General features: G+C 37.1%; 1 protein-coding gene across 1 annotated transcript in view; it reads right to left on the bottom strand.

Moving 5' to 3' along the window:
* SEMA3A (semaphorin 3A) overlaps nucleotides 1–23,486 on the bottom strand; it is a 163,774-nt gene that overhangs the window by 94,073 nt on the left and 46,215 nt on the right. The window contains 4 exon segments of the mRNA XM_032688743.1: nucleotides 3,095–3,214; nucleotides 20,253–20,315; nucleotides 22,980–23,036; nucleotides 23,038–23,138. Of these exon segments, the coding sequence (XP_032544634.1) occupies nucleotides 3,095–3,214; nucleotides 20,253–20,315; nucleotides 22,980–23,036; nucleotides 23,038–23,138 (341 nt within the window).

Here is a 23,486-nt window from a genome sequence, read left to right as displayed (position 1 = left end):
CCTTAGACTGCGGTGTAATTCACAACATATTACGTTGTATACATTTGCGCACATCATTTTTAATCAGATGCACAGCATGCCGTTCATATCCTTTTAGCTTTTTATTATTATTTCTGATACTGTACTTCATCAGACTCAATTAGACCTGTCTAGTTTCATCACTAGAAATGGTTTTCTTCAGGTATGGAATGGGGCTGTGATACACTGCTTCATATCAAAGAGATATTCAACAGATATAACAATTCATATTCCCATTACTTTATGACAGTCACACAAAGTAATTTATTTCATTTCCCCAGTCATAAAAATTGTACCATATTCCAGCCTCCTGCAGCCTACTCCAATTGCTTCCAGCGTCTCTTCTATCACTTGCCACTTTTTTCTTTAAACTTCACTTCTCCACCCTCTTCAGTTTGGCACACACAGATTTCCTCTCCACCATTGGATTCAGGCAGGTGGGTTACATTCAGAGCTCACATAAACAAGCAATCTTTTTAGAGAGTAGGTACATTCCCTGACTATTGCCCTAATCAGTTCACATTCACCTCTCTAAGTGCTTGAAAAATAAATAAGCAGATGGTGAAATCAGTTAATTTTCCACGAGTGTTGTGGCAGAAAGGGAATCTTCAGGAAATGTTTTAGACAGCAATTTTTAACTCAAAAAAAATCAACCGCTTACCTTTGCTTATACTTTTTACCTTTTTTAGTATGCTAGGGAGGTATAAACTCTACATGATACAGAAGCAATGGCTCTTTGACATGTCCAGTGCTGCTGTCTGACATGAGAACATAAACCATCTGGCTCTCACAGATGCAGTGTGCAGGGGTGCAGGGGTTAATATTGTATCCCTCTCATTCCTGGTGTCCCTAATAGCTACTGTCAATCAAGCACCCTCCTCTTCCTCAGCTCCCAGAGGAGATGCACATTTGAAATTCCTGACTAGGTACTATGGGAAAGGAAGGAGCAGGCTCTAGCTGAGAGACAGAGATAGGACAGATTATTTTTCATTGCAAATCTAATAAATTCATTTATTCATTTGATTTTCACCTTTGCAAGGGACAGACTCTAGGCTGACTGTCAGATTTGTCAAACCCCAAGAAGATGTGGGTACAGCTGCCTCCTGCCCTGCCTCACTTTCTCTCCACATGGGTAGACCTAGGTACAACTGTCCAGAGGACACAGAAACTTGTGCCACTGGGAGGGCAGGTGAAGATGATTTCACTCATTGCTTAAGTATGAAAAGGAAAACAAAAGCTAACGGTGCCCGAGGCAGTTCAGATAAACATACTCCTGAGTTCTCTCATTTGCAAAGATGAAACCAAGGATCATGAGGATGATTCAGGCACAAGGGGACTTACAAACTTACTGCATAAATGACCAAAAAGAAAAACACAAAGGCAACAATTTGGATTTTGTTTATAGTTAAGGACTGCTAAAAAGAAGCTAAAACAAACATCCTCTTTCAGCTCCAAGGCCAAACACATCATTGATTCAAGACTTTAAAAATCCAGAATGTTAAACCAAGGTTGGATCTGGCCTCTCATCTCTGATCATCCTTTCTATAAATCCTTGATAAAGTGTGTGTTAGTTTTATGGTACAGCCATAAAACAGCCAAATGTAGAAGTAAATGACCTCATACCAGCTATCTCTCTGCAGATAGATTCCCTTGGCAGATAGCCAAGAATTGATTGACACACATCTTACGGAACTAGAGTTAATTAATATGTCTACCAATTCCCAAATGGATCTCAGGAAGCAGAGAATCTGTTTAATGCAGTAAGCAATGACATACTGTGTGTGGTCAAGAGACAATCACTAATTGCCAAGAATGCATTGTAATAAAGCATTAAAGAATCTGAACAAAACCCTTTCCGCTCTGCAGCTCCTTTATCCCTTCAAAACCTTATGCTTAGAACATTTTAAAGACTTATGTTTCAAATATCAAAAGACATTTTTGTAGGAAAAAATAGTTCCCAGACTATGAAGTCAACACTCAAAAGGTCTGTTAATTTTTCTACAAGAAGAAATAGTCCTCACTTATTTAACAATGATGTCTTTATTTTCAAGGAAATCTGCAAACCTGAATTGCAAAAGCATTTTGAAAGAGCTGATTTTTTGAAGATCACGGAAGCTACAAGTAACATAATTATAGATTAACTGGTAAAACATATCCATAGATGCTGAAAACACCTCAAAAGTCTGCTAAACTAAAACAGTTCATTGAGCAATGCTCAGGTAAGCCAGACAGAAAATACAGTGAAGTGGAATAATTTATATTACATAGTCATCTTAACAGGAAAATAAAAAATTGGCTTTTCTGGGGAGAAAAAGTATTGAAGTGGATCACAGAGACATTCTAGTTAAATATTCAGCCAGGAAAACCAGCCTAGTCCTACAGCTTCCTTTGAGTGATTCTGCCTTTTACCAGGGAAGACCACGTTTACCTATTTGGTTATGATGATCACTGACAAAACAGTACAAGAGCTACTTCAATATTTCTGCAACACTAAGCAAAAATCAGGAAGCTACAGATTAAAGCAACGGGGGAAAAGAGAGAGTGATTTATTTTTCACAAAAAATAAGGAAACAAAACCTAGGTCACATATGAAAAACTGTCAGTGTGTTAGGACAAATATGAGATGGGGAATTTATGAATGTGTGACACTATTTTAATTCTTAGCTGGTACAAAGCTGAGGTGGTGTCAGACTGCACTGACTGGAAGGAAACTAAAGGACAGAGTTGGGCCCAGAAAAAACATACTGATTGAACTACCCCTTTTATATCTGGTATCTGTCCCAACTTAAAAAAAAAAAAAGAGAGTGCTTTTGACTTCATGAGCCAGGTAGAATGGACTTCCTTATATTTATTTAAACTCTTGGTGGAAAAGATGTTGTGTAGGGGAGAAAAGCAGAGATTCTGCTGTGATTTATCAATCAGCACATCAGCATCTGATTCAGGAGCAGGTCTTTCCAGATCACCTCCCAGGCTACAGAAACCAGTGAGAGAGCATTCTGGTAGGAAGAGATCATGGCTAAACACCAATAAAGATTAAAAAGAGGAAAAGGAAAGATATTGTTTTAAGATAGTTTACCTCAGGATGGCTTCCAACTTCAATATAGGTGCAGACTGGATGAAAAGCCCCTGTTCCACAAGCATACAGGTGGGTTTGGTTGTAAGCCTTCAGCACCTTGATGAAATTAGCACATTCTCTCTGCAAAGAAAAGGGGAAAAAATGTATTCACGGAGTTAATTCAGTGATTTTGACTAATGGGAGCTCCTCTGTCTTAAGGATGTATGGCTGAATGAACAGATTTGTAAAGTGTGATCATTTCATGCTGTTCATAAGATTGTTTACTGCTAAGCATTTAATAAATAGCTTGAGTTAATTTCTCATTTAAATATCTTTGGTTGCTATTTAATAAAGCATCCAACCCTGAAGAAAAGATTACAGAAAAAGAATTCCTAATTTTTGTTTCAGACATGCTTCATCTTTTTAATTTATGCTATTGCCATGTCTGTAAGACAAAACCCATTTATAGAAATGTGTCAGAACGAAATAATGAAGAAAAATGGACCAACTGTTTGCTTGTATTCAATTAAGCAACAATTAGAAGAAAAATGGGCCAGATGGAAGGAGTTGATGAAAAACAAATCATTGATACAGCATTTTTAACAATTATACGAGTGTTGCCTCACCCCCACTGTTTGTGTTTAGGGCCAGTTTTACACATATGAATACTTATGTTAAACTTTAATGCAATTATTGAAAGCCCCTAGAATGTAAGCTTTGCAAGACTTGGACTTTACTCTTTCTTCCTATGTAAATTACCCATCATGAGTTATTTAATTCTCAACAAATAAAAGCTTAATAGCCACACTAACAGTCCCTAGTACAACCATTATCTGTTATCTGTTAACAAAACTGTCATTATTAATGCCTAATGTTATGCCAAATGGATAGCCAAGATGTTGACTTTTTCCATTCATTCAATATTTTTATTTCAATCAGGTCTAATATTGAAAAGAAATATGTCAATGCCTGTGAGTCAATCTACTGATACAATGAGAAATAACTCATTTTAAACAGGAGGGAAATGAGAACAATGCAACTGAATAAATATTTCCAGTAAAGTCTGTTTTTAAGATGAAGGAAATTTTTCTATGCATATTTAATGACTTTTTTGGTACAGTGCTCAACTCTACCTTTCCAAGTGGACCAGGGCCCACAGAAATACCACCTGAGCTGCCACCTCCACAGAAATCTCACTGACTGGCATCATCCCTCTCTGTAACTTCATTGCTAACTAAACCAGATACTCCCAAACACAAAATAAAGGCGCTGCCAGGAAAATGCATGTGCAGTTTGAGGCATGCCTTAGGTCACCACAGGGAAAAGCAATGAACTTACACAGGTGAAATACTGATTCCCTGACTTACACAAAGGACTGTACTGGTATGAAATTGTTCTTACAATTTTACTGTATATTTGCATAACAGATAATGGCAGTGTATTAAAAAGAGCACCCCGAGAAAAGCATATAGAACCTTACTACATCCTTGAGTTACTACTGTAAACTTAGCTTTTCAACTGAGATGGAAGAGAAAACATAGAGATAGTTAAGGTAATCCAACAGGAAATTGAAAGAAATAGAGATGGATGTTACTCTCAATTCTTTCCATTGTGACCTTCCTTAATAAAAACACACACAATTTCTGGCCCATACTTTTTCTTCCCACATATAAAAGTATAAGCATGAACATACATTTATTGTATTTATGTTTATTCACAGACTGCTTTCCACTCTCGCAGTGGTAGAGTACTAAGCAAATATCTGGCATAAATGATCAAAAAAATGTTTCAATATTTTTATTAATGTTGCTGTCCTTTGCTCCTTTAAATGAAAGTATGTTAACAATTCAATGCCTGCAAGAGTAAAATGGACAAATACCCCAAATTCACGTTAACATTAAAAATTGTCAAAATTGAAATAGATCCTTTCTTAAATTCTAATATTCTGTGTTTCAGATGGAACATCTGACTTTGCCTCTATGTAATTTAAAACTGACCAATGATGTGTTCGTTATTAAATAAGTTAGAATTTTGTCACGTAGAGTTGTATCTGGACAAATATGACCACAACACTCTTTCAGTAGGACTGTGCTTTGCCTTGTCAGGTTTAATGTATCATGATTTTAAAAATGTCTTTGTGGTCCATTACTACCCTTTATTAAAGCTTTTAAAATTGCCTACATGAAGAATATGAAAAGTCAGAGGCTGGTGGCCACATATAAAATGCTGTGAGTAGATGGGCTGGACCCATAGTCACCAAAAATAAAAGAACTGTGCTGATTTCGGAGGAGCTGCTCTGATTTACAGCAGCACAACACCTGTGACTCTACATGCACTCAGAATCACATAATCACAGAATATTCAGAGTTGGAAGCGACCCACAAGAATCATGAAGTCCAACTCTTAAGTGAATGGCCCCTACAGGGATCGAACCACAACCTTGATGTTATTGGCACCAGGTCTGACCAACTGAGACTGTTCAGCTGCTTATCTATAACATACAACAAGAAGGTATTAGATAGCTAATAGTTTAAAGGTGAGATGGAAAACCCTGCTTAGATTAGGGACAGAGTCTTCTTTGATTTCTATGGATGAAATTAAGAAAAAAATTTTATCATCAGCTTCACTGAATTATTCCAGATTAGCCTGGGGGGGAAGGGGGGTTAACCCTATTATAGCTGTATTTGCATGTCAAGTGTTTACAATTGATATTAGTGTAAATGAGTAAATATCAGTAAAGTGACTCTGGATTTCTAACATATTTCCAAAAGCAGATTTAGCTTATTCATCCCTGCTTTTAATTCCTTGTACAACGTGTTTTTTACCATAGATGTCTGAGAAATACACAACCTAGTTAAACAATGGGGAAAGTAAATACCTACAGCAATAAACTTTTGACTATGGTGAATAAATTTATATAACATTTAAAGTTCCTAGTCCAGTTGAGACTGCTCTTACAGCTTCCCTCTGTTTTATAGCTACATAAAGGAACCATTAAGGTCTATTCAGTAAATTCTCATACACCTCTCTAGCAGATTAGGTTTCTTTATATATTTTACATGGTAGTAAAAAATAAATAAAGAGGGGTATTAAACCCCAATAAATGACATCAAAGTAAAGTTACAGTTCTGATTTAAGCCCTTGTCAACTCGGGAAGTTCAAAGTGAACTTTTTTCTGCCCTGCCTGGGAGACAGTGCTATTCTCCCTGGAACAACAGCAACAGGCACACTGATTTCCATCTCAGATTTCTTCCTTTGTCTAATTGTGCTCAAGTACAGCTGCACAGATACAACATCATGTGTGAAAACCTTGTAACTGGTTGTTTGATATTCTGAATTCAGCAAGAATTTGCTTTGGGATGATGAATACTAGGTTTTCCTGGTTTATATGGCTCTGGGACAAAAAAGCTTTCCACAAATCTGTAATAAACCAACTTTAACAGCTTTGAATGATTTGCTCAGACTCTAAATCACAGCACATGCGTATGACAAAGAAGATATTCCGATCATGGAAAGTGTGTGTGCATTGAATGCAATTCGGGTCTGCCACTCTATGGGACTTGTGTGACTGACTCCCAATTCCAGTTCGTTTCCCCGCTCCTGCCCTCACAGCACAATTCCTTCAGTGGCATTCAGGCACCATCAGTTGTGAAACCTGGCAGGCAGCTCTGCTGGTCCCGACACTGGTGGCTACGTCAACTTGACTACAAAGAGATTCTCCAACCCCCTTGGCTGGAGGCCTGGAATGACTTGGGTGTCTCCAACCAGGCTTGTCCCACTTGGCAGCAGTGTCTCCCCCTGCCAGATCCCCAGGCCAGCGCTATATTGTTAGTGTGAAGGTCTGTGCCAGCAGGATGAGGCATTTCACTATATGATCTCAGAGTGTAAGGCACTGGAAGGGAAACAAAGACAACAAAAGGCATGTAGTATCTCGGAAAATACAGCAGATAGGAGAAAGTATCCACTGCAGGAAGAGGAGGTAACTCAGAGACAGAAGCTGTAAGGAACAAATTGTCAGGGAATTTAAACACTGTGTCTGAGTGTGAATTGAGCCTCCCCACGCTTTTGTATCCATTTTCACTTTCCCTGAGAAAGGGATGTTGTTAAAGGGGACACATTCTGGACATATCCATACTGTTTGAATATTACTCTTTGTCAAGTGAAATAGATGAAGGAAGAAAACTAGACTTTTAAAAACTAGTTTCCAGGTGGAAATAATTTTTTTCATATTTGAAAGCAAGGTGTTGTGGGAGTTTAAATACTTTTAGCCGAACAATGCGAAAGAAAATGAATGCAAGGTTTGAAAAGTATTACTTGGATGGGTTATGAAAATAAACCTTAAAGAAGATGAGTACTGGGATCATCACAGTGAATCATTGTAAATTCTTGCACCTAATAATCTTGTTCATTATAATGGGTAGCTTAATTCTAGGAACCTTTTTCTTCTCTATATAAAGCTAAACACTGGTTTATGCCCTAGAGCTTGAGTTTATATATACATACATACATACATACAGCAGAAAGCATAAGCGGTTGTATGTGGTACAGAATGACTGAGGTAGGTATTCAAGGGACAATTAGATACATCATGTGGGAGTTACTTGCAGTCCTCAAAATACCCATTCATTTTTCTTGCCTACCCCTGGAGAGGATTAGTCTTCATTTATATTTCAATAAATGCTTTAAGGTTTCCCCAAGAGCTGTAGGTTCTGCCTTTGGTCTTGTACAGAAGTGCCTCTATCTTAAAACCCAAGTAGCCAAATCCCTACATCACATCTGAGACCTTTTAGCACAGCCTGCAAGGTCTTCCTCTCTCTGTCCTGACAGAGGGAACTTCCTTAGATAGCTACTTTATTACGTTTTCACAATATAACCGCTGGATCTGTCTCTGCAAACAGCTGTGATGGCATGATTGCCAACACGCTCCAAAGCATGGCCAAAGAAACGGTGATATGTGTAGTAGATGAAGTACTCACCCCAAACCTGGGGCCCAATCAAATTTGCTTCTCTGTTTGAAGGAAAATAGACTGTAAACTTCACCAAAGCCCAAGAAGCTCCTACAGGCTTTCCTGGGGTTAATATGGCATATAACACAAGGGCATTATATGCCCTGAAGCAATTAATTCTACCTTGTGTCTAGGAGTTAAATATATATTTGGCCACATGGAGGAAACACACCCCAGAATTTCACTGGGCATTCCTGAGTGAGAAAAAGGTTTTAACTCACTTTTTAAAAGGTGTATTAAAGGCGTTCATGCTTCCTCTAAACTTGACTGAGGAGGTTGGGGGGTTCAGATCCTCAGCTCCACACTGATGATTTATTGAAATGAAAGTGGCTAAAACAGTACTAAGGTAACACATCGTGCTACATCGTGGTAACACAGCCAAAGCCCCAACTCCGCTGCAAATTCTGCCATGCTAAACTCCTACTTGTAGAACAAGTTGAGAAATTATTAGACCACCACTTACATTCAGAGTGTGAATTAAAGTCAAAAAGGTCTTGTGAGTCTGGACAGATTTCTTAACTCTTAACTTTTAATTCCAAATATTATATACTAAGTATAAGGGCAGAGGGTCTGTCTTAAAGAGAAGATAGAGTGTTAATTAAGTTTTCTAGAAGGGTACCCACTATATGAAGATCAATATATTTGACTTACAAACCAAACATGCACATTTATTTTTTAAGAGTTTTCTAATATTTATATATCAAGTTGATAAAAGGGCTTATGCAGAGAGAGATTAACCTGAAAAAATAAATCACAAAGAAAATGTCTGCAACCAAAAGCATAAGAGTCGAATGCAGAAAGATTGAAAAACAAACACTACAGATATGTAACACTGATTAGGCTGTGTTATGCAGACTTTTCCCGGACAGTTACAAAAATAAAGTCCATCCATCTGTCAAAACATCTGCTATGCGTATGAAAATTAAAACAGAATTTAGGTGTTTTTTATGAGTTTCCAGTAATTCTCTCTCCTCCAGAAGCCTGGAACTTACATCCTTCGATCTGAATTACTAATGCAGCAAATAGTTTATAATGACATCTTTTTAAGTGGAAATTAAAGGGTAAGTCCCCATGACCAACTAATATCCAGATTTTTCTCCTTATTTGAAGAAAGTGGTTTCATTTTTTTAACCAACATTGATATCCATACTGCTTCTCAGATATTATAGCAAATGTAAATTATGCAGTGCAATAAGTAGAAGGCTAAATGATCCTTTACAGTATCATTAGCTTCAACAGTTTTCTGCTGATTTAATCCAGATAAGGATCAGATCCAGTAATATATTCTTCCTTTATTTCAGCCTTCCCACATAGCCAAGTGATTAAATTATCAGAAGATTTTGTCTAAACTGGATGGACAAGGGGATTTAAAACTATCATCTAACAGCTGGACAAGCAAAATAAATATGTGTTTTGTCTTTTAAATCAAAATGGATGGACAGCTTTCATATAAAGTCCCATGCATGAGGTTAATTAATATGTTTACTTTTTTTTCCCTTCATCTGTCCAATTAGTTGAATTCTCAAGTGACGAGGTCAGGGATATCCATGGAGAATAAGTAATCCTTGATATTACTGCTGTCATTCAAATTTATCACACTGCTGAAAGATGTTCCAGAATTACCAGGGAGCTTTTTAACTTCTGTCTTTTGCTGGTGGGCTACTGCTGGCTGCCATCAGTTCAGCTGGTATTGGTATCTTTTTCAGCATGCAGCAGCATTGTTTCAAGGAAAATATTTCTGGAGTGTTAGTGCAATAAATATATGTGTGACTGCCATGGTACACAGATGATGGATTCTCAGCTAGACCCGGCAAATACTCTAGCATGTCAGTAAGCATGGGCGAGGAAGTCTCTTCAGGGTGAGCTCTGCATGGTGTGTGCTTTCACAGCTCTTGCTGTTTGGGAGCAAGATTTTGTAAAATGCAGTAACATTATTTAAAAATTATTGTCGTGTCCCTCTTTTTATTACAGTAACATTTAAAAGAATATTGGTCCAAAAACACAGTCTGCTTAAAAAGGCCCAGAATAAGCAGGGAACAAAGCCAATTATTTGAGTCCTGTTAAAATGCAGTGCTCTTTTAAAATTTTATTTTATTGGAATAAGCTGGTTGGTAACAGCACTGCAAAGCTCTCGTGTTAACATTGGCAGTAAAGAGAAAGTCCTCGAGTTCTGGGAGCTGTGTGCAGGCTGTAATGGGTGGGGAAATCCTGCCTGGCACCTGTACTCCATGAGATAACCTTCCAGCTGAACCTGTATAGGCAGGTGCACGATTTTAGAGCAGGGGAGGCCAGCTGGCATGAAAACATTTGCAATATGTGATTTATTACTGTGTACCCTTGCAGCTGGGATCAATATCATCATTTACATCCCTGTTTTGTCATTACCGTACCTTGCAATTAGCGGGAACAATGTTTTATACTCTCACCCTCCAAAAAAGAGCCAGTTTGCAGTGCTGACTGAAGCAAGTTGAGCAGCTGAAGTATTGGAGTCTGTGTTACAGAAAGGGGTTTCTATTAACTTATTTCTTGGGAGTTACATCCCCATTTGTCAAAGCCTTAATAAGCAGTGTGCATTTCATCACACACATGCAAATCCAATACAAACCAAAATATGTCTAGGTAAAAAAACCACCTAGTCCCTTTTATAAATCCATCTTATTTTGAGGACTGGACTTCAACTATACTTGTCTTCCCACCTAAGAGCTTTGAAAGAGCTGACAGATCCCCAGATTCAGCAACCCTTATGCTCAATTGTGCAGGACTTTATATTGTATTGCGATCTGGGGGACCCAACTCCTCTGGAGATGTCAGGAATGACTCTACTCTTAGGTATGGTGACCACTGCCAACATTGCACAGGAACCATTGTTTAATTTCATATCTAGATTTTCCTCTGCTGACAAGATGTGCCCTGAGAAATTTCAGACTGATGAGGGTTGATAAGACATTTTTGGTTGCATAGTATAGTTTACTGTACTTCCAGTTATCTTTCCAATTAAGGTCTGCCTGTTAGCTGCCTGATTTTCTGATATGACAAGAGTTCTTGAGAATATTTAAAATGTATAATTTACTCAAGTTGCAGGATGTCTGCATGAGTTCAAACCATTAAAGCATCAAGACAAGAAAAAAGAAGCCAAGAAAGCAGATGATTAAAAAAAGCAGATATATCCTGATTCCTTCAAGCCACAAAACTGCAAGCCATATTAGCAAACAGTTGTACTGTCAGCACACTTGCACAGCAGATGGAAAGCTTCTCTGGTTCTTCCTTTGTGTTAGTGAGGGCAAAACACAAAATGTCTCTTTGCCTGTCTACTTATCCACTTGCAAATCTGGGTCATTACTGGTATTTGGTCATTTGGCCCAGGGTTTATCACTAAGGCTAAGCATGGAGGTAGCTAAGCTAGGTGGGATACTCCTTAGGGCTTGTCTTGAAAACAATCTTAAGCCAGAAGCCATTAAAAGAAGTCATTAGAAGCCATGCTTTGAAGATGCCTCCCTTGACACACCAGACCTTTAAATCTTTGTCTTTAGCACTGATCATGTGACCTAGTACCTCAGGAAGCAAAATTTTCTCCAATCTTTTCTTGCATTTGGCACATTCCAATTACAACACATGTTTCAGGTCTTGAAACCTTCATTCAGAAGATGCATATAACAAATGTTCTGGACTTGTGAACAGCTAGAGGGATGCCAAGAAAAGGCTGCAGCACAATATACCTGATTCAATGATCATCTCACTTTTTTGTACATCTGGTTAATGCATAGTTAACAAGACAAACCAAAGTCTTCTATGGATGCAGTCCAGCAAACAAGTGGGTTTTCCGGGTTTAGCAGGCATAGCATGACTGTTGTACATTTAACCTTTCCATGAGTACTAGCAAGGTTCCTTTATTTGGAATTGTTATGCTCTGCAGTAGCATGCACTTCCTACAGCACAGAATAAACTTATTTAAGGAACAGAAGAGTATTTAATAAATAACCCAAAATATGAGAAGCCTTGAGGTCAAGCAGAAGTCAGTTCTTTTCTGACTGTAACTTTAAAATATAAATTTGTTTTGTTCTATAGTGTAAACGAGTCCCACAATATGAGCACGACTTTATTAGCAAAGAAATGAACACTAGGGTTCGGTTTCAGCTCAGGCAGTCTCATCAAGCCCAGCAGCAATTTGAGTTGCAACCACAGCCTAGATCTAAAGAGTCTCTCTCACCTATCTCTTCCATCTGGGTGGAGTAATCACCAGTCTGCTGGAGAAATCAGATTACACTCACGCCTTTCCGAATAGGATCAACACCTGTTAATTGGGTGGAGTATTTCAGACAAACGGGTTGTCAAGCCTGTTACAGGCACATAACACACTTAGACTCCATATCAGTCAGCTTCCCTTTATTCAGAATATTACAGGCATATCCTCTAATGACTTCCACTCACAGCCACCTAAGACAAGTATACTCAAAACTTCTCTTTTGAAAGTGAACATAAAACCATGAAGTGTTGAAAGGAAGCAAAAGACTGTGACATCTATAAGGGACAGTCGCTTAGCAGTATGTGTGCCTGTAAATAAATGTACACTGTAAGCTACTCTATGAGGTTACATGTCTTACTGTGGGATGCTGGAAATTTGTGTGGGGATATTAAACTGTTTTGGCACCACAGAAAGATGCTGAACAGAGAAACCTTACGTGACAGAAGCTTAAAATTCCCACTCAGTAAAAACATGGCACCAAAGTGAAATTGTTGAAATGTGAGCTTGTTGAGCGGTTTGGGGGTTTTTTGTTATCTTTTTGTTGGTTGGATTTCTTTTTTTAATATATTCATGATAAATGCATACAATCTAAAGCTTTTGGAAAATTTTAATCAGAACGGAATTACCTAAGGGAGTAAGAGATGAATAGATCATTTCATCCAACAAAGATCATTTAATCAGAAAAAGAGCAAAAAACCAAACAAAACCAAACATAAAAAAAACAAGAGAAAAATATATAAATTCTCCCTTTATTTACTGTTCTTACTTTTCTTATTCCACCATCTTCAGAATATAAAACTTTTTCAACACTGAAAAGGTTTTTTTTTTTTAATATCTTCTGTTGACATGAAGATGTGGAAACTGAACAAAGTGTTAGCTTTGACATAGGAAATAATTGCATATTATTTCCTAGGTTATTTTAAGAACTTTCCGTTTAGTTTTCTTAGTTATTACAATAGGAAAAAGACAATATTTTAGACTTGTGTGCAGTAGGGAGGAATTTAGTAGATCTGGTTTTGGTGTATGTAAGTAATGGGTCTACAGAAAAAATTAGTTGTGAACTAATTTAATGGTGACATAGTGACCACATCTTGAGTATAGAGAAACTGTGGTATGTGATCTTTCAGAGCAGACACAAACAAAACCAACCCAAAAAAATCCCCCCCAAACAAAAACAAAAACAAACAAACAAAAAAAACACAACAAAAAAAACCGCAAGCAAACAAAAACCAAAAATGAAAAAAACAACCAACCAAACAAAAACCCAGTCTGTCTCCTAAAATACAAAGAATGTGAATCAAATTCAGAAAAAAATAGAAAAATTAAAAAAAAAAGATGTGGCTGGCAGCAAAGGGAAGGCTTTTCTTTGACTTCATGAACTTCAGACTGAAGCCCTGAAAGAAAACAGGGACTAAACATATCGATCATTTCTACCAGTCATCCAGTTAATGTGTTTTTCTGGAAAGAAATGTATGAAGAATAAATTTACTCTGTCCATCCTAGGGTGCAGTAAATCATAACATGGAATTACCCTACAACATTTTGAAATAGCAATAGCTGGAAACTCAGCCATAAATAATTCTCAGGCTTGCCAAGGCCAAACAAGGGCTCATGAGGAACATCTATTGATAGAAAATTAAACCCCATAATTTGGGGAACGATTTTTCCTTCATTTCTCCTTTACTTTGCCTTTTCTGACTCTGTGAATTTGTATTTCAAAAGCAACAAAGAAAACATTTCTGCAAGACTGCATTAAATCTGTTGAATATTAAATTTCCTTCAGAAGCAAATTTCTATAGTCACACCTATAAACAGAAAAATAAGCCCAAAATTGGAAAATTAGCTTTCTCCTTGATCTATATCAATTTGTTCCCCATACTGAAAGACTTAAATGACTCCCCATGATACATAAATGGGTAAAATATGAAAATCTGAACAACTGCCAAGTTAGTTCTTCCTCTGTATAAGGACACAAGTTATTACCTTACAACATCTGATTTGCCTTGGTCAGTACATAAAAAGAAATATATGCAAATGCCTAAATGAACACAAGCTGTAGGATCAGGATCTGCAATAAGCCATAAATGAGGCTTTATGCTGGTGGGTGTGTTGTGGGGGTCCATTCAAGAACTGGAGCTGGCACAAACAAAAGTTTCTGGGTGGAACAGTCTGTTAGAGAGCTGCACAGGACTTTGAAAGACTCCAGTGCCCAAAACCCCTTTTTTACCAAGCCCAGTTCACCTCTGAATGCAGTGGTTGTAGGTTTTGAGGGGATTCCCCCCCGTCTTCCTCTTTTGTTTGCAAAGCAGTTTTACAAAGCAGCAGTATTAAAGCAGCACTACTTACAAAATGTCTCACTCTCTCATCTCCCAAAAGGTGAGAATTCCTTTAGTAGGAAATTGTGTCCACATTAGAGAAAATGGACAAGACTAAGGAGCGAGCAGCCCTCAAGCTAAAATACAAAGCACACTAACTGGGACAACTGAAAGGATATGCAGTGGCACTGTTTATCTGACAAATATCACAAAAATCACATTTCTTCTTGTAGTAGGTCATATTGAGAGTAAATTCTGTCCCTAACATTACGGGAGGTCTGTTGCTTTGGATTTTTTACTTATTTTACCCCTTCCTGCTCCCAGGAGACATTCACCTTTCCCTTTCACCCAGGGTGGATGGGGGTCCTGGGTTGTTAGGCTCTGTTAAAGAGTTTTACTGCTGTGCTGGAGACAAGAAGTCAGAAATGAAACAGGGATGGCGATGAAGGTCGGTGGTAGAAAAGCTGGAACTCTGGCTGTAGATGTCCTCCAAAGGAACAGCCCTGACAGAACAGAATGAACTACTCTTTGGCAAACCCAAAGGGCCAGAGGCAATTTGACCAGAAAAATTGTGCCTTTCAGATGAATTTAGAAACAGGCTTTCTAGGTCCAGCCAGCATTATATATTTAACTTTCAGATTCTGTCTTCAGATCTTTGTTTACAATAACAGATGAAAAGAATTACTTTTACTTTCTGCCTCCATGTTCTTCTATTTTCCCTAAGGCAACTACAGTAATAAAATGAGTTAAAGGGAACAGTGTTCATTTATTGCCAACTTTGTTTTTCCAAAGTATCACCAGATATGGCTGAGGGACATACAACTTTTACTGAGTTACACACAACTTTTTCTTTTCTAGTTTTTGGTTTTGTTTTTCTTTTTTTTTTTCTTTTTTCTTCTTTCTTTCCAAATTAAATCATTACACACTGAGGGATCCATAAGCCTATGGTCTGGTAACCACAGTGGTAGTGGATCAAGGGTTGGACTTGATCTCAGAGGTCCTTTCCAACCCGGCTGATTCTATGATTCTGTGACTCTATAGATCCATCCCCTCCCTTCCTATAATTTAGGGAGGGTCTGGAAAAGTTTAAAGGAAGCATAAACTGAGATGGCATATGAACATTTTGGCTTTATGTATTATCATAACAAATGAGATGATGAATTAAATTACAGTCATGTTTTTACACCTGCATGAACAATAAACTGAGTAAGTAGGTGCCAGCCACACTTGAATGCAAAGAAGCATGCACAGAATATGGCTATATCGTGTAGTGTAAACAGTCTTGCTTCTTCTTCACTGGAAATAGGTTTCTGATCTAAAGTGATTCCAAATTACCATCAAGAGGACTACCAAGTATAAAAAAATCAATCGCGATTGAAGTCAGGTAAAAGTTAATAACTAGATAAAATTTAATGGCAATTAAATAGCCCAAGGAGATGCCTATCTCCTATAAATTATAATACAGTCAGTGCTTACCCACACACAATTTTGCTGATACACTTTAGCTGTGTACACAAAAGTGTAACCCTGTATGGATCTGTATGTAGGTAACTGTGTATGTTCATGTGACAGAGCATACACAGAAACTTGCTGGTACCAAGTACTTGGTACTCTGCATCTGTTTGTACATCAGTGTAGACTTCTCACCAGAAACATCCAGGGAGAAGCCGATATCATACAGCATGCAAAGTGCATATAAATGTCTGCCATCATGCAGCTTGTCCTGTGCAGCTTTATTAAAGTACCTATTGAAATGTTGAAGATTTATATATGTCAAGGCCAGAAAGGACCGTTTAAACAATTTAATTTGACCTGGAATCTTTAAAAGTGGTTAAATAAATTCGATAGTCAAATCACACTTGAAAATAACATCCTAAGGTGCCCTTCAGAAACACATCTTTTAAGCTTTCCAGTCATAGAAATCTATCATACCCTTTAAAAGGGATTTCTCTGATTAACTGTGTAACGTGAACTACTGTTATGGTGCCTCAGTCAAATCTAGTGCAGAGATGTATCAACTGAACAGCAGCCAAAATTTTTAAAACAATGGTAAATTAACAGTTTAAGGGACTGAATGAGGTTTCCAGTCAGGAACCTATTCCTGCCATATCCCTACTTGCAAACTAACTGGTGTTCTGGTAACTTTTGTAAATCACCCAGGCTTTGCTTTGCTGGTTATGATATCCCAAGAATGTCAGACTGGAACTGTAGCCACTTTTTTTTTTTTTTTTTTTTTTTTTTTAGTTACCTATTATTCAAACCACGTGTAATGCAGAGGTTGCCATGTGTTTTTGCAGGGTCCCAGATGACTGTCAGATTTTTAAACAAAAATATTGAGGCTCACTGGTGAGGAATATGACTAGCAGCATGACTGTTCTGTAAGTTTAGTATAAAAGCTGAGAATTATTCTGTAGAGACTTTGTCGTCTTTGATCATTATCAAGGTCTGGCCAGGAATCATGAGAAATATTCACAGGACTTACAGAAACCAGAATAGATCAAATAAAACACTGAAGTCCAAAATAGCAAGAAATCCTCACAGAATTGCTCATTTAGTTGAATTACGTAAGCAAATATCTTATTTATTATTTATAGTCTTTAATTTTTCATGAACAACGTTACTTTGGTGCTTGTGATACTCTATACTGAGGAAATGGAAATATATTGTAATACTAAGTACTTACATGGGAGAGTAATTATGATTTTATTGGAAAAAAATCTGTATTTTGTGGGAAAGTGTAGCAGTTAACCTCTGTCAGAGAAGTCCTGCTTTAAGTAGGTATTGCATAGCTGGGGGGGGAGTCTTCCAGCATCTCTTCTCAGCTTACTCATACGAAAAAAAGATCCAAAGCATACTTTAAAAGCTTTATCTAGCTATACAGTGAGTAAAGCTTAAGTAATTAACATATAGTAAGCTCTTTAAGAAACAGAAATGACTGCTTAAGTAACAAAGAGGTAGCAGGAGAGCGGGAACAGGCCCTGTTGGCTGCTCTCCTCAAATCCCGCGTGGACTGTCTTGAGCCACAAACCTGCTGTGCCTGGACTGGCATGACTGACAGCGTCAGGATAAGGAATCCCTCTGAAGGAGTGAAAACGATGGTAAATTACCCCTTATAATTATGAGAGGAAATCTCTGAGGTCATAGCTGAGGTTAGCAGTGGGGCAGGGCCAGGGTTACACTTGTGCTGCAGCTGCTGCAGTGCACCTGGCCCATTAGTGGGGACTTGCATTTTCAGCACTGACTTACCCTGGAGATCAATAATTAAAAGTTGTTTTTTTTAAAAAAGACCTCAATGTAGAAGTATAGACTGTCATGTGGAAAGTTTTGAACCATCACAAGTGAAGAGCATATAGTATCTCAGAAGTGGTATATGCTGAAAGCAGTATTAAATCAAGCACGGTTTGTATGTCATTGTATTTGTCCTCTATTTCTCCTATTCCCACTAATGAGAGTCTGTTGAGTTATTTTTATGGCCTTTATATTTCACACTCCCAAGGTACCGACAATGGCTTTAAGAAATAAATAAGGGAGGAATAATAAGTTTGTTAAATGATCTGTAATCTTTATCTGTAATTACAGCTAAAGCAGTTGCATTAAATATGTTGCTTGTAATGCACTGTTTATGGCAAGAACAGCAGCTGTAATATTTAAAGATGATGTTCTGAACACACCAAGATATGTATTCCCTCTTTCTAGCTGCCTACTGAAACTGGACCCACATTACATATGATGTATGAGTTTATTTTATTTTAATTTCTCACCTACTCTTGTAGAGAACTCTAAAATTAAAAAAAAAAAAAAGGAAAGCAAAACCAGCACCAACAAGCCTACATGTGAAAAATGTTTCTGAAAACAAATTAGCAGATTCTAGCAACATTTGGCTGTACTGCTGTTACTCTCAGTCTGGGCTGCACTGAGTGCTGAGCTCTGTGCTCCTGTTCTGCCCACCAGCTCATGGCAGTGCTGCTCCTAATGCACAGGATCATAGCAGGCAGTTCATGTGCCAGGGGCACACGCTGCACTGCTGTGTGGTATGGGCTTCACTTCTGCTCGTGATCAGCAGGTGTAGCTGTCCTAATATTACAGGAAGCAGAGGAATAAAGGTGAACAGAAGTTACAGTATAAACAGTCCTCTCAAGCTTAGCACAGTCAGAGGATGGGGACCTGAACTTCCCAGCTTACTCCAGAACATGTGTCTCTATGATTTTCAACAACTGCATTAGAATCAGCATGGTCCAATGTATAAAGAATACTCTTACTACTGTGAATTTCTGAAAATAATTATTCAAAATAAAAGAGTATACTTTCACTTTAGGCACTGAATGTCCTACTAATTTTCTAGGTTTTTACCCTAGCTATTAAAAAATCTACTTAATGTAATATCATAATACTTCATTTAAGATCAAGCAGCAAGGCTAGTTAATTTTCTCACATATTTAACACTAGCCTTTTTTTTAACCTTGAATATTAGATATTCTAGGCTTCACCTTGTAAAAGACTCCTGAAAATTATTTGTGAACATGAATTAATCTAAATGTATTATTTTTATGTAATGAGATAGCCTAAATATCTGGCACTTCAGCTGTCCTTCACATATATAGCTATAGCCCTATTTCCTAGTTTTCACCTAATCCACCTCTACTGTTCCCAAATGGCTTTTTTATGAAGACAACTGTCCTCTATGGCCTAGGTAAAGACTGATGAAACTATTTTTATTATGACCTAGGAAATTATTCAAATGGAGCTCTCCAGAGGTATATGGTTGGTATTATGAATATTTTACAGAATCATCTCTGAAAATCAGGCCAATAGCATATCCACACGGGGCCAAGTTCCACTCTCACTTATACCTTGGCAACCACAATGATTTCCCATTTGCTTTGCTACGCAAGTATTTGTTTGGCTTATTGCAGGCATGTATTTTTTATCTGCTTTCCCCCTTCTTCAACCCTTTCCTCCTATTTCCCATTCTGTTCCTCAACAGAAGACAGTTATTATCAGTGTGGAATGATTGCTATTTGGGGGCTACCGGCTATGTCTCTCCTACCTCATAAATACAGGGAATATGATGTATACAGGAATGAGGGAAAATGTACGAAAATGTGGCTAGTGTAACAGGGTCCTTCCTGAGGCACCAAAACTAATGTAGAATGTGAAAAACACTTTGACCTCAATATTGCTATGAACTCCATGAAGGAAAGAGCTCAGGGGAACCCTCTGACTCCAGAGAGATGCTACAAAGAAAAAGCACTTCTTGGAGCTCACTCTAGGACTGGAACCTGGAGCAGGGAAAAAATAGGTCAAAATATTACGCTCCTGACTCAGGAGATGAGTATCAAGGGTTAATATTTCTCATTCTGATATTTTATTTGTTTTTTGGTAGATAAATTCTATTTCATTTACATGATTTCCACTTATAAATTTAAACCCTTGGTCATGAAGACGAAATTTCATTATGTTGAATAAGACAACTGAGAAACTCAAGACTGAGTTATGATCAGATGTGTGACCTTACAGAGTAGGAAAAATACTTAAGAATTAACACAATAAGACATAATAAAATATTTACAATGTTTTATAAAAGGAAAAAAAATGCTAAAAAGATTTGTACTTACCACAATATCTTTTCCAGCCCACTTGCACTCATCCCTTCGGGAATGAGACACAGGCCAAACAATCTAAAGACACAAAACAAAAATCAGATTGTGTTATTACATGCTTCAATATTCACAAATTGCAGGCTGAATGCTAGAGTGCCTTTATCCAGTTTCTCTTTTCCCCATTCTTTTTCTTATTCCCTTTTCTTTCCTTAAAATTTGACGACAAATAACGTAATATTGGGAACAAAACAGGAATAATAGGAGCCACAGTAAAAACAATCTTGAAATATAGTCTGTATTGTGAATTTCAGCTGTGAATCTCAAATACTAATGATAAGACGGTTGAATCTCCATTAAGTGAATGTTCTTTCAATGTTTTAAATCTCATGGAATGGAGACTAAGAGCAAAAAAATTGCAGATACTTACTAACAATAATGGGATCTGTGTGAATTCGATCACATATTAGTTACAGCATCAGAAATGAGCTGCTTGCCTCTTAGTGTATCTACTAGTTTACTCTTTTGCTAGGTTTAGTTATTAATAATAAAAAGAAGCCATGGGATTTGAAAAGTTTCACACCATCAAAATAGAAATGCGTATGCTGTTCCTATAGAGCAGCCCTACACAACTAATCCTAACCTAAGGATTTGCTGTAGTGTTTTTGCAGCAGAAATGGATCTCACCTCATACAGAAAAATCAAGAGACCCTCACAGTCAATTATTCATGTTTCTTTGAAAAGCTTTTAGGAATTACATATAGAATAAAACATGATCTTCCCATAAAATGTAAGGCTATTCATTTGGGAGCCTCAATAATGCAATATGAATGGCCATAAGTCTGGATTACAGTCTTGGTGTTCAATATAGAAAGCAAAGGCAAAGTATAATGAAAAAAAAACCAAAAGAAAGAATGATGAACATGGATGACAGAAGAGGTCAAAGGAGACGTTATGTATGACATTTGAATATACAATTGGCAACACTTTAAATTCAAAATTTTCCTAAAACTAATGAATTCAAACCACAAACAACACGTTAAGTCTATAAAATAAGGCTGAAAATTTTATGAGCACATTCTCTCTCAAAGGATTCCCGCTACTCCTGTTGCTATTCTCAGCTTAAAACGTGCAGAGACACGCGGAAAATTAAAATTTACTATGTTGAAAAACATTAACCAAACTTCTCAGATCTCCCAAAAGGACCAGTTCAAGTTCAGTTCAAGTTTTGGGCAAAATTCAATATTTTAAAACCAGTATTCTAGATGTTCTTTTTCCTTAGTCTCACAGCACAGTATTTTCCTCAAATTTGGTTTAAAAGACAGCTAAATCGATCTGTTTTTAATAAATTGAAAGATTTGGCTTTCTGAGTTCTGATGTTGCCATCAGCATTTAGACAGAAACCTGAGGGTTTTTTTACATGGCAGAAGAAACGACCGGTAAAGTTTGAGCTCGAGTTCAGCACTGGCTGCATTGTAATTTTAAGTTTCTTACACAACTCTCCTGTCTATAATAAACAGATCTCCAAATTCTTTAAGCTATTCTTAAACCTAAGTCTAAATTGTAAGTCTTTTCTCTAAGTCTGTTGCTAACATACATTTTCATGTTACCGGCAGTAATTCTTTATTAATATTTGAATATTTGTATATAAAATCAAAGAGTGTTTTAAAGGTATCTAAATATGTAAGTATGTAAGACACAATTCCTCTCATTCTACAGAGCTGTTTTCTGCAATGGAAACACCTTCTTTCCTTAATTATTCCAGATGTTTTGCACATTAAGCTATGATCCTCCGAGAATTCAAATAACTAGCTAGTTTCCTTTATAGCTGCTCTAAAGAGAATAGAAAAGAAAATACCCAGTTTTCCTTTATCCTTTTATCCTTAGAGAATACAAATGAATAGCCTGTCTTCCCTCTGACAGAAAACACAAGGTATTATTGCTATCATCTTAGGAAGCTAATAGTCAAACGGCCAAAAGGTCAGGAACACCAAGAAAAAAAAATAATCCCTGGGTATTAAAGCAATATATCTCTCATAAAGGGTACTCTCTGGATTTAAAAGTGTGCCATCAAATACTTAATATAACAAATCAAACCTCCATCCATTCTTTACCTTCTTGGCATTTTGTCTTATTAAAATAAATGAAAAATAAATTATTTGTTTAGGACTCCAACAGAAGAATGACACTAAACTATTTGTCAGCTTTTAATGGAGTCACCAACTTATACTGGAAAATTATACTCTTCATCAAGAAATGGCAATATTTTACTGACTATTCCTCTTTTATTAATACTGAAACCATTTTGATTTGAAAGCAGCAGAAGTAAAGGTCCTACAAGTGCTCGGTTAAAGCAGAAAAATCAAACACTGAACTCTCAAACAGCTTGTTTTATCTGCAAACAAATACAGAGCACTAAGGCCTTTCTGTGCAACTGTCATAAGAGAGTTTGGCTTTTTTATGCAGTACACATGAAGTATGTCTTGTTTGGGAAATAGCTGGATTATTCATTATCCTTTACTTTTTTTTAGTAGTCTGAAAAAAATATTGCAGATTATACTGTCAAAGGTCATAGGCTCATTATAATTTCTCTTCATAGAGTCAGCAAATATTTTCATTGTAATAGTATTCCTGACATCCAAACACTTACTACATAATTCCAACAGCGCACACCATCGTCTGAGTAATAACAAGTCTTCAACATTAAAGTATATATTTACATGCACAGGACATGAATGAATGTACCTTTTGATATTCCTTGATGTTAACCAGGTTGAAGGAAAATATGTGATCCTTTGCTCCCAACGTACAGCCGACTCCGTTCTTCATCCAAGAGGAAAGTGTGGTAACTGGAGCTGTTAGCTAGTCCATTGAAATTGATTATATTGTTGGATTCCAACATTTCTGTAAGATAAAGGGAATACTTTTGTTGTTAATACGGTCTAAAGGAAATACAGACTTATATTTGACTTGCATAGATACCATTTTAGGAATTTATGCTCGGTGAGTAGGAACCAGTGAAAGCATTACGTACCTGGGCACTTGAACTGTTTTTATTCAAGTACTGAAACTGGTTGTGAGATTCAGCTCTACACAAAGGTCAAAACAACAGCAAAATCAATTAAAGGACTGTACGAACTTTTAGGTGGTAAATTCTCATCCATGTAGCTCATCAACTGTTGGACAAAGTTCAATTTTGTTCAATCAATGAGATTTGCAAGGATAAACTTGAGGATAACACAGCTGATAAAA

The sequence above is a fragment of the Chiroxiphia lanceolata genome, chromosome 5 (genome assembly GCF_009829145.1).
Source record: "Chiroxiphia lanceolata isolate bChiLan1 chromosome 5, bChiLan1.pri, whole genome shotgun sequence".
In the NCBI taxonomy this organism is placed as follows: domain Eukaryota; kingdom Metazoa; phylum Chordata; class Aves; order Passeriformes; family Pipridae; genus Chiroxiphia; species Chiroxiphia lanceolata.
This window is presented reverse-complemented; position numbering and strand designations above follow the sequence as displayed.